This window comes from Esox lucius, chromosome 7 (genome assembly GCF_011004845.1).
Source record: "Esox lucius isolate fEsoLuc1 chromosome 7, fEsoLuc1.pri, whole genome shotgun sequence".
Lineage (NCBI taxonomy): Eukaryota > Metazoa > Chordata > Actinopteri > Esociformes > Esocidae > Esox > Esox lucius.
Window position 1 is genome coordinate 12,002,099 of NC_047575.1, and position 18,031 is coordinate 12,020,129.

The window sequence follows — 18,031 nt, forward strand, 5'->3', positions numbered from 1 at the left end:
TAAATTACTTTTAAACATGCTAACTCAACCAAGGGACTCCCTTAAAGGGAGAGAGCGCATCACACCTTACCAGCACAATAGCTGTCCAACTTTAGCTCGGGAATTTGCGTTACGTCACTCAAGCATCCATTGTGTGTCATTTTTTAAAGCCCCTCTATCACAACAAGTAAACTGAAACTATGAAGACATATTAATTAATTCAATATAAAGTTGGCGATAAACAGACATGTTGACTCTATGGCAGTGTAATACGTGTAATATTCTCTACCATAAAGTGAAAATGTCAATGTATCGACTAACCTTGAATGAATTAATGTCTTGGTAGTTCCGGTTTACCCATTGTAGTGGGGGGGCTTCTCCTTAAAAAAAAAAAAAAAAGCCACCGCAATGTTGGAAGTGAGGCAGGCAGACAAGATGTTCATCTAACGTCAAGGGTAAGAAATGGTATGGTCCACTTTAGGGGTGTCTGAAATCGTATTTCAAGATTCTTCCAGGCATGAATATGGTAAATATATTGTAATATTTAGGGTTACAGGTGAGAACGATTAATAAATGTTTCGACCCCCCCCCCCCCCCCCCCCCCCCACCGACCTGTTTTTAACATATTTTTGAGGGGGGGCAAGTCCTCCCCCAATCCCCCCCAATCCCCTCCGCACTTTTTTACTGGGGTTGCTATGGGATTGCATAACAAAACCATGCAGGTGCTAATCATTCTGTCCAGTTCCTCGCTTATTGTGAGCGGTTGCCTCGCGATATTGTGCTGACATATATCTACGAAGAATGGCATTGAGAATAATTGCTAATAAAAAGGAGAAACAAAAATTATGGTTATATTTTCTGAGGTTGCTATGCCAATTTTTGCTTTGCCAATTCTTGGGGTTGGGGTTGCACCCCCTAGCACTGCAGTTTAAAAGGAGTCCCTAATGAAGTGGCCAGTGAATGTACACTCACCTAAAGGATTATTAGGAACACCATACTAATAATGTGTTTGACCCCCTTTCGCCTTCAGAACTGCCTTTATTGTACGTGGCATTGATTCAACAAGGTGCTGAAGCATTCTTTAGAAATGTTGGCCCATATTAATAGGATAGCATCTTGCAGTTGATGGAGATTTGTGGGATGTACATCCAGGGCACGAAGCTCCCGTTCCACCACATCCCAAAGATGCTCTATTGGGTTGAGATCTGGTGACTGTGGGGGCCATTTCAGTACAGTGAACTCATTGTCATGTTCAAGAAACCAATTTGAAATGATTTGAGCTTTGTGACATGGTGCATTATCCTGCTGGAAGTAGCCATCAGAGGATGGGTACATGGTGGTCATAAAGGGATGGACATGGTCAGAAACAATGCTCAGGTAGGCTGTGGCATTTAAACAATGCCCAATTGGCACTAAGGGGCCTAAAGTGTGCCAAGAGAACATCTCCCACACCATTACACCACCACCACCAGCCTGCACAGTGGTAACAAGGCATGATGGATCCATGTTCTCATTCTGTTTACGCCAAATTCTGACTCTACCATCTGAATGTCTCAAAAGAAATCGAGACTCATCAGACCAGGCAACATTCTTCCAGTCTTCAACTGTCCAATTTTGGTGAGCTCGTGCAAATTGTAGCCTCTTTTTCCTATTTGTAGTGGAGATGAGTGGTACCCGGTGGGGTCTTCTGCTGTTGTAGCCCATCCGCCTCAAGGTTGTGCGTGTTGTGGCTTCACAAATGCTTTGCTGCATACCTCGGTTGTAACGAGTGGTTATTTCAGTCAAAGTTGCTCTTCTATCAGCTTGAATCAGTCGGCCCATTCTCCTCTGACCTCTAGCATCAACAAGGCATTTTCACCCACAGGACTGCCGCATACTGGATGTTTTTCCCTTTTCACACCATTCTTTGAAAACCCTAGAAATTGTGCGTGAAAATCCCAGTAACTGAGCAGATTGTGAAATACTCAGACCGGCCCGTCTGGGACCAACAAACATGCCACGCTCAAAATTGCTTAAATCACCTTTCTTTCCCATTCTGACATTCAGTTTGGAGTTCAGGAGATTGTCTTGACCAGGACCACACCCCTAAATGCATTGAAGCATCTGCCATGTGATTAGTTGATTAGATAATTGCATTAATGAGAAATTGAACAGGTGTTCCTAATAATCCTTTAGGTGAGCGTATATAAATGCCTTAAAAAAAGTGTTTTTGTAGCAGTAAGCCTTATTTTGAATGGCCCAAAGGGAATGCAATGTGTATTTCCATACAGCACCTACCCCAAGTCTGATAATTGTTGATCAGGACATCTCTTTGGATCTTCTCACTGATGTCCCTGTGGATTTTCTCTTTGGACTTTTCAGATCTTTTCAGATATTTATCAGCATCCACTTCTTTGAAATAAACCTTTTTAATTGTATTACATATTTCTCTCATTTCTTTTATTTGTATTGGTATCAATATGGAACACAAGAGGGGATAGTGTAATGTTGAATCTTGTCAATGTGAAAGTGACAGTGTTGAAAGGTAAGATAAAAGGAAATGTGAAAAGTAATGTGAAACTCCACATGATAAAAGTAATGCAAAATTCCACATGTGAAAAGTAATATGAAATTCCACATGTGAACATATAAAAGGTATTGTGAATTTCCACATGTGAAAATTAATGTGAAATTTCACATGTGGAATGCTTTAATAAATCACATGTGAAGTGTCTAAAATTCCACATGGTTTTTCTGTAAGGGTGACCCTGGGTAACAACAATCTTTCAGTCATTTTGTCTTGTTTTGACTGCCTGATTGTTTTGACTGCTTGATGCAGCATAAAACATTGTTTTGTGACAATATGGATACATTGGGGGGGGTAGCGTTGTCATAGTGATAGGCCTAATCAATGGGCCTACTCAATTTAAAGGAGAAATTATAATGAGTAAATTAAAATGTAATATTTTGTTCCCCTGCAGCTGAATATTACATTTTGTAACCTGCAGTGGGGAGAAGAAGTATTTGATACACTGCTGATTTTGCAGGTTGTCCTACTGACATAGCATGTAGAGGTCTGTAATTGTTATCATAGGTACACTTCAACTGTTTGAGACTGAAACTAAAACAAAAATCCAGAAAATCACATTGTATGATTTTTCAATAATTTATTTGCATTTTATTGCATGACATAAGTATTTGATCACCTACCAACCAGTAAGAATTCCGGCTCTCACAGACCTGTTAGTTTTTCTTTAAGAAGCCCTCCTGTATTAACTGCACCTGTTTGAACTTTTTACCTGTATAAAAGACACCTGTCCACATACTCAATATTGTAGACCTGCACAAGGCTGGGATGGGCTACAGGACAATAGGCAAGCAGCTTGGTGAGAAGGCAACAACTGTTGGCGCAATTATTAGAAAATGGAAGAAGTTCAAGATGACGGTCAATCTCCCTCAGTCTGGGGCTCCATGCAAGATCTAACCTCGTGGAGCATCAATGATCATGAAGAAGGTGAGGGATCAGCCCAGAACTACACGGCAGGACCTGGTCAATGACCCGAAGAGAGCTGGGACCACAGTCTCAAAGAAAACCATAAGTAACACACTACACAGTCATGGATTAAAATCCTGCAGCGCACGCAAGGTCCTGGAGATCTGGAGAAGGTCTGTATGGAGGAGTGGGACAAAATTCCTGCTGCAGTGTGTGCAAACCTGGTCAAGAATTACAGGAAACGTATGATCTCTGTAATTGCAAACAAAGGTTTCTGTACCAAATATTAAGTTCTGCTTTTCTGATGTATCAAATTCTTATGTAATGCAATAAAATGCAAATTAATTACTTAAAAATCATATGTGATTTTCTGGATTTCTGTTTTAGATTCCGTCACTCACAGTTGAAGAGTTCCTATGAAAAAAATGACAGACTTCTACCTGCTTTGTAAGTAGGAAAACCTGCAAAATCAGCAGTGTATCAAATACTTGTTCTCCCCACTGTATATTTTGAGTTATTTTTAGATTATTATTATTTGTCTTTTCACTTTCCTCTTCCATTGTATTGTGGTTTCCATTGTATTGTCAGCCTTTATCAACTCCCCCAAAGCAATCAAAAGGAAGATTTAATTATGCACATTTTCCAAGTGTAATGGGATCATTCATGATTTTGACAATGAGGCTCTTTATCTACTTCCCTAGAGTCAGATGAAGTCCTGGATCAGAGCCAGCACCAGAACAAATAATTTTGACTGGCATTTTTATTTCCATCGTTTTTCCCCCCACAGGACTTCATTTCTGTGCCATGCGTGCACATTAATGGGTGTTATTAGTGAAGGCCTAACTTAATGAAAATACATGTACATATGTGCCATGAATCAGTAATGATGTTTTCATTTGATTGCCAAAAACATACTTCAAAAAGTATTTTGTTTCAGGTTTTCATCCAAAACCATTCCAGTGTCTGAGTGGTCCACCGTGCACCGGCCATCTTTTATTCAATTCATACAATGCAGGAAGTCAGTGGCAGCAGGCCAAGCCCCTAGCACTATAGTTTGCTCATGGTACTTGTCATTTATATATATTGTTATTTTCAGAAACTGAGGTCTGATGTCAATAGAACAAAAAGTAACTATAACCCCATAAAAATATATCTTAAAAATATTGAATACCACTGCGTTCCCAAAGCTACAGATTTTGTTGATCAAAAATAAGCAGCAAGTTTATTAATATTTATGAAAGGTAGCATGCTATAGTTAAGGATGAGGCTGAGCCAGCCAGTCAAACCTAATGTCAAACAGTACAGAATACAGTTAGGGCTGCTGTGAAGTGCCGTCCACATAATGGTGAATACATTCCACCTAATGCTGGCAAACTTGCTGTTGATTTTAACGTGTTTCTACAATTCACAGTGGCCTCCTCCTGACACTTGCTGCAATTCCAACACCTGATTAAAAGGAGCTATTTCTGAGAAAACATGCTGACAGGCTGGCAGACTGATATTAGATCATTTTGGTGCAGTATGTTAACAATTTTATGAAGAAACTAATTTTTATCAGGTAGAGTTAGCAGATATTATTAGGTCTCACTTATTAACATATCTCACTGATGTGGCTTTTCGCTAACAAAAACTACTAAATTACAAAAGGAATTGTCCTTTGACCACCTAAATCATTGCTTATGTGTCTCAATTACTGATGAGCAAGACTTGTGTGTTTTCACCTCAGCAGCTCCAGACGGTATGTGTGCGGGAAGTGTTCCAAGTTATTTTACGAGTTTACAGTTTTCTCATTATAAATCATGCTTTCCTAAATGAAACTACCTTAGTGTAAATGTTGAAGCTCTTTGAGTGTGTAACAGTATTGCTTTTTCAACTGTCCAGCTATCCCATGCAAGGAGCAAATCAGCACATAGCCATTTCACACTGAATAGCCATTTCACATCAATAACACAAGCATGGGTTAGGGTTAGAAAACTAAATAGCTAAATAGCTATTGCCAAATGACTGGAAGTCAATGGAAACTGCTAGCTGTTCCTGTAGACCTCCAGTCATTTGTTAACACTAGGTAGCATTGGCTCAGGAAACTACTTCAGATCTCTTTCATTATTGATACAGATAGAATTTTTAGCTACAATTCAGACTTTAGGGAATTAGATGAAGGACAAAATCCCAAATTATCCCTTTCAGTCTGTCTGTGTTCCCAGTCTTCTGGAGAAGCAACACCTCCCTCCCAGACAGGGGGCATTTAATGCCCAATGCCCATTCAATGAAAAGGGGCTTTATTGGTTAGGAAAAACATGTTTACATTGCCAAAGCAAGTACAATATAAGAAAGCTAAAATACATTTAAAAAATGCTGGAAAATATAAGATTCCAGACTTAATTGGGGTTAAAGGGGTAGTCCATTGCAGTTGACATTTCACACGTCATTAAGTCGGCCTGCTGCTACAGAAATCAATTGCACCAAAATGCCAGAGGATTGTAGGGAGGTTTAAGATATGTTTACCTAATAATCACTAGTCCACGATCTTCAAAGTGACTTGGTCTTTAATCATACTTTTGCGTGATTCATAAATTGATGGCTCGATTATTTCCATCCTTCTTAACAGTAGTGTAATAAATTCCGCAGTAAAATGCCAACACAAGCACTGCCATTATATGCCCCGTCCTGTCAGTTGACCAGATGGGGGCGCACGGGATCTGAGTAAAGCTTAATGTGCGCACAAGACGTGGGGAGGAAAGGACTTCTGAGGTTTTGCATCCCATTCCCAACTCGCTGTAGTCGACTCTGAACTTTCGGACCTGAGGGTGCTTGGGGACGTTGTCGCAGCTTTTCTTCCCCTCAATTTCAAAATACGCGTGGATCCAAGTCAAACTAATATGAAAACATGTCTGTAAACGAAGTGTACGTTTTCCGGCCGTTCAAGCTGATTGCTTTACTTTGTGTATTTTTGGCGTTGTGTCTGGACATCGTAGCGTTATTGAGTCCCGCCTGGGTAACCGCAGAGCGTTTTTCTCTGTCGCTATGGGAATCATGCACGGAAACAGAGTCGGGCTGGAGGTGCCTTTCAACACTTACATCTGGTAAGAAACAATAGATTTTTCTCTAATTCCTCTCCACGCTTCTCAAGTGGTCTTCCGTCAAAATGTATTTTAATCCTAGACTACCAAAATAATCTATGTAAAAGAAGTGTGTTATGTCGGCAGAGAAAGACTTTCACTATATCAACCAAATGTGATTTAGTATTTACCCCAAGCCCGGCATCTATTACAAACTTTCTAAAAACCTATGTACAACCTGATGGAACCATGCAATGACATAGAAGGTGGTGATCATCTAGTACAGTTGTCTATGTTGTTGTCTAAGTTCTACACTGGCTACACAAATGTTATGCACGTTCAGATTTATTCTTGTTCAGATGGGTAGACTGACAATGCATGGGCTAAAGCATTCGGATTATAGTAGAGAAATGCCTGGAATTGACGCTGATTTTCTATGTACATCACGGACGAAGAGATCAAACAATGGACCATTGTTATGTACTGTAATTTGCTTACTCGACATTAACTCTCGGTCCCGAACCACAGATGCGTGTTTACTGCAACATTAGCGTTCAAGGGGCAATATTTTGGTCCTGCCCAGTTCGATGCTGAGCGATTGAAGTGTCCCCATGATGTGACGTGCCATCTGGGTGCTCCACTGACCTCAGTAAGCCTTGTGAATGCAGGTGGGTGTGTTCATCTGGCGAACTGGGCACTCTGCTTTGTTATCTCTTTTTGTGAGAGTGTTTTCCCTCTCACACCCCCTCTCTTTCAATGGGGGATGGGGACAGTGGGGCCGCAAAGCCCAAACATAGATAGATTTCACGGGTAATTATAAGAAGAGATGTTCTCACACATTCCAATGAGGTTCAGGACTTAAGGCCTAAGCCACATGTTCAGGAGGCATAAGTCCCATAAGGATACTTCCATTTTAGCCATAAGAAGAAGAGCAAATAGAAACATCTGTTGAGTCAGGGATGTATTATATCCATTTATGTTTTCAGCATGTTATCATTTTGTGCTACTGGACTGTGTTGTAGGTGTCGTACTGTTTCTGTGTCTCCGTAGCTGTTTTGGCTGGGGGCAGAACGTGCTGTTTGTTTTACCTGCAGGGTGAACCTCTGTGGGGACGATACCGCAGCCAGGTTTATGGGCCTCGAGGCCCAGAGCACAGCCAAACACAGAGGCCATAAAGACTCAGACCACCAGAGGGATGAACACCAGATATGTGCTTTGCTCAGCTGAGGCAGGTTAACCCCGGCTCTACGCTCTGATAGGACCACCTGTCTCAGATCTGTACCCTCCCCTGTGGTGCCCAGCCAACTGCACCCTCTCCCAGCCTGTTGGTCCCGCTCTATCAGACAAAACACCTGTCACTCTCCCTTCCTCCCGCCCTCCGTTGGTTTCTGCCTCTGGGTTTGTTCCTGGACGGATGGTGTCATCAATAGGATGCCGTCACTGGGCTGTTCTCCTGGTCTGTGTGGTGGTTGATTCTCAGTGGGAGGGAAAAAAAGGTTGCATCAGCATCCATGGAGTATCTGCCTCTTTACCGCACGCAGCTTGGTCAGGAGGTGCCTCTTTACCGCACACAGCTTGGTCAGGAGGTGCCTCTTTACCGCATGCAGTTTGGTCAGGAGGTGCCTCTTTACCGCACGCAGCTTGGTCTGGAGGTGTTTCTTTACCGCACGCAGCTTTGTCAGGAGGTGCCTCTTTACCGCACGCAGCTTTGTCAGGAGGTGCCTCTTTTCCGCATGCAGCTTGGTCTGTAGGTGCCTCTTTACCGCACACAGCTTTGTCAGGAGGTGCCTCTTTACTGCACGCTGCTTGGTCAGGAGGTGCCTCTTTTACAGCATTCAGCTTTGTCAGGAGGTGCCTCTTTTACCGCAGGCAGCTTTGTCAGGAGGTGCCTCTTTACCGCATGCAGCTTTGTCAGGAGGTGCCTCTTTACCGCATGCAGTTTTGTCAGGAGGTGTCTCTTTACCGCACGCAGCTTGGTCTGGAGGTGTCTCTTTACCGCACGCAGCTTGGTCTGGAGGTGTCTCTTTACCGCACGCAGCTTTGTCTGGAGGTGCCTCTTTACCGCATGCAGCTTTGTCAGGAGGTGCCTCTTTACCGCACGCAGCTTGGTCTGGAGGTGTCTCTTTACCGCACGCAGCTTTGTCTGGAGGTGCCACTTTACCGCACGCAGCTTTGTCAGGAGGTGCCTCTTTACCGCACGCAGCTTTGTCAGGAGGTGAATCTTTACAACACGCAGCTTTGTCTGGAGGTGCCTCTTTACCGCACGCAGCTTGGTCTGGAGGTGTGTCTTTACCGCACGCAGCTTGGTCTGGAGGTGCCTCTTTACCACACACAGCTTTGTCTGGAGGTTCCTCTTTACCGCACGCAGCTTTGTCAGGAGGTGCCTCTTTACCACACGCAGCTTGGTCAGTAGGTGTCTCTTTACCGCACGCAGCTTTGTCAGGAGATGCCTCTTTACCGCACACAGCTTGGTCTGGAGGTGCCTCTTTACCGCACGCAGCTTGGTCAGGAGGTGCCTCTTTACCGCACGCAGCTTGGTCTGGAGGTGCCTCTTTACCGCACGCAGCTTGGTCAGGAGGTGCCTCTTTACCGCACACAGCTTGGTCAGGAGGTGCCTCTTTACCCCACACACAGCTCAGTGGGGAGGTGCCTCTTTACCCCACACACAGCTCAGTGGGGAGGTGACTCTTACCCCACACACACAACCTGTGAGGAGGAGCAGGGCCATTTCAGTGCTCCCCTCTTGTCCTGGTGGAATGTGGAGAGGGATGGGGGGGCTGAATGCGAGGCGGGTCCTGAGAGATGAGCCTGTCCCTGGGCAGTGAGAGGGAACTGACTGCCTGGCAGAGCTCATTATGACTGTGCTGGGGTTAACACTACAGGAAACAATAGGGCGAGTGGCCTGGGGCCTGAGGGGCCGAGATAGACATGACAGAGGGCAGACGGAGCTCATTAGCTGCCTCCAGTGGAACCTCTCCTGGTTCTCTGAGGCGAACCAGCCATCCGAGAGACAACAGACCTGAGGGAAAACTGAACCGTCCGCTGGGTCTGAGCACTATACATCGGCTCCAGCCCACACAGCAAAAGCCTGGGCAGAGCAATGGTAGATCAGGTGGACATGAAGGGAGTGGGACTGAGACCTGACCGTTTTACCAGGACACTCAGGTGAAGGGAGTGGGACTGAGACCTGACCGTTTTACCAGGACACTCAGGTGAAGGGAGTGGGACTGAGACCTGACCGTTTTACCAGGACACTCAGGTGAAGGGAGTGGGACTGAGACCTGACCGTTTTACCAGGACACTCAGGTGAAGGGAGTGGGACTGAGACCTGAACGTTTTACCAGGACACTCAGGTGAAGGGAGTGGGACTGAGACCTGACCGTTTTACCAGGACACTCAGGTTAAGGGAGCGGGACTGAGACCTGACCGTTTTACCAGGACACTCAGGTTAAGGAAGCGGGACTGAGACCTGACCGTTTTACCAGGACACTCAGGTTAAGGGAGTGGGACTGAGACCTGACCGTTTTACCAGGACACTCAGGTGAAGGGAGTGGGACTGAGACCTGACCGTTTTACCAGGACACTCAGGTGAAGGGAGTGGGACTGAGACCTGACCGTTTTACCAGGACACTCAGGTTAAGGGAGTGGGACTGAGACCTGACCGTTTTACCAGGACACTCAGGTTAAGGGAGTGGGACTGAGACCTGACCGTTTTACCAGGACACTCAGGTGAAGGGAGTGGGACTGAGACCTGACCGTTTTACCAGGACACTCAGGTGAAGGGAGTGGGACTGAGACCTGAACGTTTTACCAGGACACTCAGGTGAAGGGAGTGGGACTGAGACCTGAACGTTTTACCAGGACACTCAGGTGAAGGGAGTGGGACTGAGACCTGAACGTTTTACCAGGACACTCAGGTGAAGGGAGTGGGACTGAGACCTGAACGTTTTACCAGGACACTCAGGTTAAGGGAGCGGGACTGAGACCTGACCGTTTTACCAGGACACTCAGGTGAAGGGAGCGGGACTGAGACCTGACCGTTTTACCAGGACACTCAGGTTAAGGGAGCGGGACTGAGACCTGACCGTTTTACCAGGACACTCAGGTGAAGGGAGTGGGACTGAGACCTGACCGTTTTACCAGGGCACTCCGGTGCCGATACGGTACATATTGCGGTTCTCTTTATTTTCACTATTCTAGATGTATTGCAGTAGGATACGGTGATTTTATTGCGATTTGATGTTGCAAACATATTGCTCAGCAGATGTCTGCTGCAGAGGGAAATGAGTGAGCAGTAAAAAATAGTTTTGATCATTCATGGAATGTAAAGTGGTAAAAAAAAAAAATTGGTCCCCTGATTAAGGAGAAGACATAGAATGAAGCTATGGATGAGAAATGCTTGTGGTACAGGTACAACCAACTACAGCAGAAATACCATTGTGATTAAGTGCAAACAATGTGTTATATTGTCAAACAAAGCATCTTGATATGTAACTGTAGCAATGTTTTTACCCATCACTAGAAGGTGTTATGCTCCATTACGCTTGCCTGACTACCCATATTTCTTGATCCTGTCACCAAACGCTACACCAAGGCCACTGATGCTGGGTTGGGCTAGAGCTAGAACAGACATGAGAAAATCAACATTTATAAAATGTCACTGTGTTTGGTTAGACATGACCCAACTGCCTTTGACCTTGTTCTGTACAAACACCCCTCATAATTTGGCATCACTGAAACAAACACAATGGAAATAGTCTCAGACTGAAATGTAGTGAATGACCGTGCAGGAGGGGTTTGATTCATCAGGCAACAAGTAGTTTCTTTTGAAGTTACTTTGAAGTAGCTATTTGGGTCAAGCTTTCTCTTTACAGCCTCAAATACTAGAGAGAGAGAACTGGGTATGGTAGTGAACTTAAAAATAAGGGAATTTATTTTTACCAGACATTTACATAACATAACAAAACAGTAAGCTATTTTTTTTCTGCTTGTCTGTGTTCCCTGGTATAAGTTCAGAAGGAATCCATTAGTTTCCCAGAAGTCCAGAGTGAGTGAGAGGAGTACCGTGTGACAACATTTTGGGTGGCATCTTCCATAACAAGTGTCTCCTCCTTCAGACTGGCAGGTAGCCACGCTGGTGCTCCTGCTGGCCGGCGCTGCCGTGACTCTGGTGGCCTTCCTGGTGGCCGTCATCTCCCTGTGCCGGGGGACACACAGACGGCACTATCGCACGGTGGCTGTGTTCCTGTTCACTGCAGGTGAGTCTGCCGCACCTAAACCAACAGAAACCCAACACAGGAAAATCTGTACCGCACATCAGGACAACCACTTCAGCTCTTCTGGGGGATGGAGACGCAGTATAATGGTTTCCCTGACACCATGAACGCTGGTCTCCATCCAGACACATTTCGGGGGAAGATAGTCCAGTTGTTTTCACAAAGCTGAATGGACACTGGGACCGAAATGCGAGGGGGGGGGGGGGGTTGCAGGGGAGGGAGAGGTTGGGGGGGGTTGAGAGGGGAGTTGGGGTTGAGCTAACTCTTTTTGTGGCGAGGGATCTGCTGTGAAACCCAGAAAGCAGACTGCTGTGTGCCAAGAAAAAGCAGCCGCAGAATTTGCACAGTTACCAATGAAGAGAAGAATGTATTCCCTTATGGATAATATCCATGAAGAAAAAAATCCTTCTCCCACAGTTCTCTCTGCTTGCACTCTGCTCTCTCTCTTCACTCCTTACACCCTCTCTTTTCTGTCTCTACTCCCTCTCCTCTCCTCTTCACTCTCTACTCCCTCTCCTCTTCACTCTCTACTCCCTCTCCTCTTTACTCTCTACTCCCTCTCCTCTTCACTCTCTACTCCCTCTCCTCTTCACTCTCTACTCCCTCTCCTCTTCACTCTCTACTCCCTCTCCTCTTCACTCTCTACTCCCTCTCCTCTTCACTCTCTACTCCCCTCTCCTCTTCACTCTCTACTCCCTCTCCTCTTTACTCTCTACTCCCTCTCCTCTTTACACTCTACTCCCTCTCCTCTTTACACTCTACTCCCTCTCCTCTTTACTCTCTACTCCCTCTCCTCTTTACTCTCTACTCCCTCTCCTCTCCTCTTCACTCTCTACTCCCTCTCCAACCCCTCCTCTTTTATCTCCACTCCCTTTCTACTCTCTCTCTCCTTGTCTCTCTCAGGTCCCTCTTTCCCTCTTCTCACTGTCTGTTCCCCTACAATGTTTTGAATGACAGGGAGATCAGTTTGAAATGACAGGGAGATCAGTCAGATTATATTTCTTGCGTAATTTCAAATGTTCTTTCTTAATCTTGTTTTCTCATCAAATTGAAACCCCACCACCATTATGTTATTTGGATTGTATTTAATTGTACGTTGTTTTCCATTCTCCTTACCTTCACGTCTACCCCCCCTTAATGGGAGAGAACCTAAACAACAATGTGACCTCAGCTACAATCCTCTGATGTCCACTGGTCAGCCTATTCTCCCTAGTATTTCATCATTTTGTTATTTCCTTTAGCAGAACATCCCTCAGTTTTACAGTGACGTCTCTCAAGCATCTTGAGCCTCCCCTTCTGTGGTGTATCTGCCAATACTCCTGCCGAAGTAAACACTTTACCTAAGAGCACAATTATATTTCCTATTGATTGAGTGTGGTCCTTCAGGTCCCCCAACAGTACAGTCTGCAGGTCCAGCCTCTATCTGATGTTCTGATTTGATAACCACTGCCGGACAGAACTTTGCCATCGGTGGGCGGTATCAGAAGAGATGATCTAGTGTATCCGTGGCCTCCTGGGAGAGTCTGTACAGTCCTGACTTCAAAGTCTGGTCTTTTGTCAATATACTTTGCTTTTGTATTTGCTCTGCTCCTTCTGGATGATGATATTTGAACTGTCACTAACTCCGCATTGCCTTCTTTACAAAGGAGGCTACTTCAAACATAGTTACATTTTTAAACCACCGAAAATGGCTGGTTTTAAACTGTATAACAGCAAAAATCCCTAATTTGAAAGCTGGATGTGCCATTCTTATTGGTCTGCTGGAAAACCCGTTTGGGTTTTAAAATGTTGATATAATGGATGCTTTAAGTGGTTCAAAGCTTTAGTATTCAAGTTTTAACCTTCCAGATTAATGTCTGTTATATAAATAGGCCTATTTAAATTGATCAGGTCTTTCGTTCACACCCTCCCAATTTAACTGTTCTTCTAAGGCTTGGTAAAACACAATAAAGGGCCCATGCAGGAATGATAGTGCAAGCCTGTAACTCAGTAGTTCAAAACAAACAAACTGTAACCCTACTGCAGCAAATCACCAGCTTCAAATTGGTACCTATACATCGCTGTATAAAATCACCAGCTGCAAATTGCAAACAATACATCCCCAGATATCTCCTCCAAAGAGTGGACAAGCAATGGAAACAATATAGGGACAATTATTATAACAGAAATCTCTCTTTTGGTCTTATTAGAAAGTAAAGTTTGTGTATGTCCGTGCATATGCATGCGTATGTGTGAGCAGTAGGGCAGTGAGTACACGTTGTGGTCAGAAAACAGTGAAGGAGCAGAGACCACAGCCTCAGGGCCTCAACTCACCAGACGTGTTATAATTGTGACGGCAGATTTGGGCTTTGCCGCCTCTATCAATTAGAACCAGTCTTTATTTTAGTTTTTTTCAGCACGGGCGCTGTATTCCCCCAACATCCAAACAACACAGATGTTGTTGTTTTGCTTCTCCATGCATATTTGAATTGGGATATGTTTTAAAGTTTGAGGATTGACAGTAAATGCTAGTTTTCACCAATTCATCCACTTGAAAACAACATAGCTTATATCAGCAAATATAATACATGTATAATACTGTCCTGCTATCATGTTAAATATAATACTGTCTTGCTAGCATGTCAAATGTAATACTGTCCTGCTAGCATGTCAAATGTAATACTGTCCTGCTAGCATGTCAAATCCTGTTCATGTCGTTCGTCTAGATTTAAAAAAAAAATAACTTTGTTGGAACTTCTTGTACTTTCTCAGACCTTAACACATATCTGTTTCAAGTTTTCAGCTTAGGAAATGTTCTGCTTGGGAAGATTTCTGTTTGGAGTCCATTGAGGGACAGGTGTCATGATAAAAGCAATCATTGGTTTCCTCAGCCAGTTACTTTGCCTATCGCTCTTAGAAAAGCTGAACCAGTGGTAGATGCGATGTCTGAGGCTTTCCCTGTTTGTCACTGAGATATGTGGGAGATGCAGTGTTTTCTTTCGGTCTCTGTAAGTGCTTTCAGGCCTGGTGAGAATAGAGGTCTCCTTATGGCAGGAGAGGCCTTAGTGAAAGGAGGGGGGTTGTGGTAAATGCCCCCAGTCAGAGGGAGAGGCTTGGAGTCTGTTCTGGCTGTCTGCTGGCCAGAAGTGCGTCCCCAGCCCAGCCCAGTCACCTCTGTCTGGCCCCCGTCAACAAAGTCACGTTCTTGGGCTTATGTCTCAGCCTGCCCCCCTCCTCTCCAGGCCCAGCCGTCTTGTCCAGCAGGAAGGAAATAGGTGGAGTCTCAACAAAATTACACAATGTCCCTTCTCTGAGTCCGTTAGGTTCCAACTAGGAATAGCAGTAGTTGCCTCTAAATCACGAGACCCCCCCCCCCTCAGCTTGACCTCCTGATGTTTGACTATATAAGTAGGAAGAGGATCTGTGAACGTGAAGACGTGCACACGCGCAGACTCATACATACATAAACACAGAGGCTGAGCGACATTTACTCTAATTCATTGCCCACACAGTGACTGCTCCGCTGCTTTTAAATAGATTTATTAGGAATTTGTTGACGCGGAAACGTGATGGCTGACTTTACACAATGTGACCGGGGTGTGTTATGAAGTTTATAGCTTATTCCACTAACATTTCATGACTAGTCCACAGGATGAACCAGGAGCCGCGTAACAGCGCGACGACTGTGCGTCACACATTCCATATTCTACGGTGACCACGGAGCCGTGGTTAAACGGGATGTACGTGAGAGGGAGCTCGCTGTCGGAATGTTCCGGCGTGACTCAATGTGTTTTCTGCTCGGGGTTCTGTCACCGCGGTTCCCCAGGGTAACGTCTGGGTTCGGGTGGCATCTATCAGCCCTCCCTGACTCACACACGGCTCCAGTTTCCCTTCGTCATTATCCCACTACCTGCACAAGTAGCCGGCCGTTCATTCCCTTGACAAAGAGTGCTGTGATCCAGGTCCTAGCAGTGCAGAGCTCAGATTACAGGGAGAACGGAGACATACTTGGTCTGATTGATGGACTTGGGCTGGAAAGGGCTTACGTGTTTATCTTAATTGAGATGCTATCATTCTGTGGATTCTTATCCAGATTTGTTCCCTGCCTTTCAGTGGTCCTTCAGGCATGCGCTCTGGTCCTCTACCCAATCAAGTTCATCGACGGAACCGTCTTGCAGACCTACCATGAGTTCAACTGGGGCTACGGACTGGGCTGGGGGGGCACCATCTTCATGCTTGGAGGAGGCGTCCTCTTCTGCCTCCGGACGGACATGTACGAGGACGCTATGTACTGAGGACTCTCTCCACCCTTATACTTTCTCTCTCTCTCTCTCTTGTTCGTCCTGTGTCTCTTTAACACACACAAACGCACTATTGTATGGCAACACACAAACGCATAAACATACATACACACACATTTCTTCCTCCGCCCAGATAGACAAGCTTAGACATCATCACGCGGTATATCTAACAGACACCCACTCAGTCCCAGACAGGTGGGAGGACATTATAAACTAGGGCCCTGAAGGAACAGCTGTGTGGGGAGAACGTCTGTCCCCGGTGGTCTCCCAGGGCTGCCAGTGGGCTCAGAGAGGCCCACAACACGGTCAGACGGACGCCTTGGTTTTTAAAGCACAGAGATGGTTTTGGACAGAGATGGGCCACTCTAACCTATGAACCTTTCTACAGCACATCCCACGGATCTCCATTTGTAGAGGTACAAGGAAGATTCCCTCGGCCCTCCCGTGAGGGCTGAGGCTTTTACGTAAGGGATCGGTGTATATTATTTTTATTTTGCGTGTTTGTTTGTGTAGGATTTCATGATGACTAATCATGTTGTTATTGTATTGATGGTATAATTTTCTTGCTATCCAATCACCCATTGGAAGAGGTATATTTTATGTATTGCTTTTGGATCATTTGAGTTTCTAAACACTAATAACTTGGTTTAATAGCTTGGTTATAAAATGGGATCAGAGGTAAAGCCCTCTCTACATGTCTTCATAGCTGAAACATATCTGGTTTTGCTAACTCCTGACATTTGAAGTGTAAAATAAACATTACTGATGGATGCAATAATAAACACGTGTTTCTCATTTTCTCAGATCAAAATATTACAGCTTTTGCTTAGCCCAGGGTCTTGACTGTCAGCTGAACGTTGCTAATCGATTTGGTGGTCCAATATTTGTCCAAGATCTGTCTAAACAACCACAACTATGAAGAACAAGGCGCCCCTTTTAGTTTCAGTCGTAACTCAAGTTGAGCCTCTCTAACACCCCTACAATAAGACCTCTGACCCATAAATAACCAATCAAAACTATGGCAGGAATGTACAACCGAACAGTGGGGGTGGGGGAATGTTTAAATGAGAGGTGCCTCGCTTTGGAGGAAGTGGCATGGCAGAAAGCCACTTACATAGCTCCAGCATTCTCTCACAACCCGGGACAGAAGGGCCTCGCAGGCCAGAAAGAAACGGCCTCAGCAACCCAATTACACTCACCATTACCGGAGTGGCTGCCGGTGGCTCTGGGGCTAAATGGGACGTGGGAATGAGGCTCCTGGACTGGAGCGTAATGAGCTTTTGGAGCCATTGGCTGGCGTGATATTGATGGTCTATCAGGGCTTCAAGCTGACACTTCTGCTTCCTGTCAAGTGGCTGAAAGTGGGTCCAAACCCCAGAGGATAGAATAGTTCAGGATCTCCCATTTAGTACATGTTGACCACACTATTAGACTGGCATCAGATCATTACTGTCGTTTTGAATGTTAGGGACCATATTCGCAATAGTTCGCAATGGATGTGTGAATATCCAACACCTCAGGGTGTGCCATCCATCTGGTTCGGGCTGCTCTCCTTTGACAGGATGCTGGTAAACGTGGCTATAACAATGTGTTAGAGTGGACGTCATTCCGACCCATTTCCTCCCAGCATTCCTTTTGACCCTTGTAACTACCGTCCCATTTAATCCCCGTTCCCCCCTGGATATTTGGTAGAAACCGTCTGTTTTGTAATCAACCCGTCATTTTAGGGGCTGTTTTAAATGAGTTGTTTAGTAGTTCCTTTAAAAACAAACCATCAGCGTTACTGTTCCCCCTCCCTGACTCCAGACTGCTTTCCCCCTGCAGGCAGCGTTTTTAAGACAGAGGGGAATGGAATGCACTGCCTGAGATGCTGTTTCAGTTCAGCCCGTCTCATCTGGTTTCTATTCCCTGGTTACTGGGGGCTATGATAAAATTAGCCTTGATATCTTTTTTCCTCCTAAAAAA

General features: G+C 45.0%; 3 protein-coding genes across 3 annotated transcripts in view; 2 read left to right on the top strand and 1 right to left on the bottom strand.

Annotated features, from left to right (window-relative positions):
- Positions 1-159, bottom strand: part of LOC105030439 (neuronal migration protein doublecortin) — a 66,897-nt gene extending 66,738 nt beyond the window's left edge. Inside the window, exon 1 of the mRNA XM_010904308.3 lies at positions 71-159. The gene's annotated coding sequence lies outside the window, so the exon portion shown is untranslated. The remainder of the gene's footprint in view (positions 1-70) is intronic.
- A 6,018-nt stretch (positions 160-6,177) lies between these two features.
- Positions 6,178-16,872, top strand: LOC105030438 (transmembrane protein 47). Its single transcript, XM_010904303.5, has 3 exons — positions 6,178-6,534; positions 11,628-11,768; positions 15,879-16,872. Exons 1-3 carry the CDS (start codon positions 6,339-6,341, stop codon positions 16,058-16,060), a joined length of 519 nt encoding a protein of 172 aa, XP_010902605.1. The 5' UTR covers positions 6,178-6,338; the 3' UTR covers positions 16,061-16,872.
- On the top strand, positions 6,541-11,619 carry LOC109615892. The gene is made up of 2 exons (XM_029121320.2): positions 6,541-7,178; positions 7,605-11,619. Exon 2 carries the CDS (start codon positions 7,925-7,927, stop codon positions 8,921-8,923), a length of 999 nt encoding a protein of 332 aa, XP_028977153.2. The 5' UTR covers positions 6,541-7,178; positions 7,605-7,924; the 3' UTR covers positions 8,924-11,619.
- Positions 16,873-18,031: the final 1,159 nt, after the last annotated feature.

Coding starts and splice junctions, on each gene's coding strand:
- LOC109615892 (XM_029121320.2), top strand. CDS start 7,925: ATGGTGTCATCAATAGGATGCCGTCACTGGGCTGTTCTCCTGGTCTGT.
- LOC105030438 (XM_010904303.5), top strand. CDS start 6,339: ATGTCTGTAAACGAAGTGTACGTTTTCCGGCCGTTCAAGCTGATTGCT. Junction 6,535..11,627: donor CCTTTCAACACTTACATCTG/GTAAGAAACAAT, acceptor CTCCTCCTTCAG/ACTGGCAGGTAGCCACGCTG. Junction 11,769..15,878: donor TGTGTTCCTGTTCACTGCAG/GTGAGTCTGCCG, acceptor CCTGCCTTTCAG/TGGTCCTTCAGGCATGCGCT.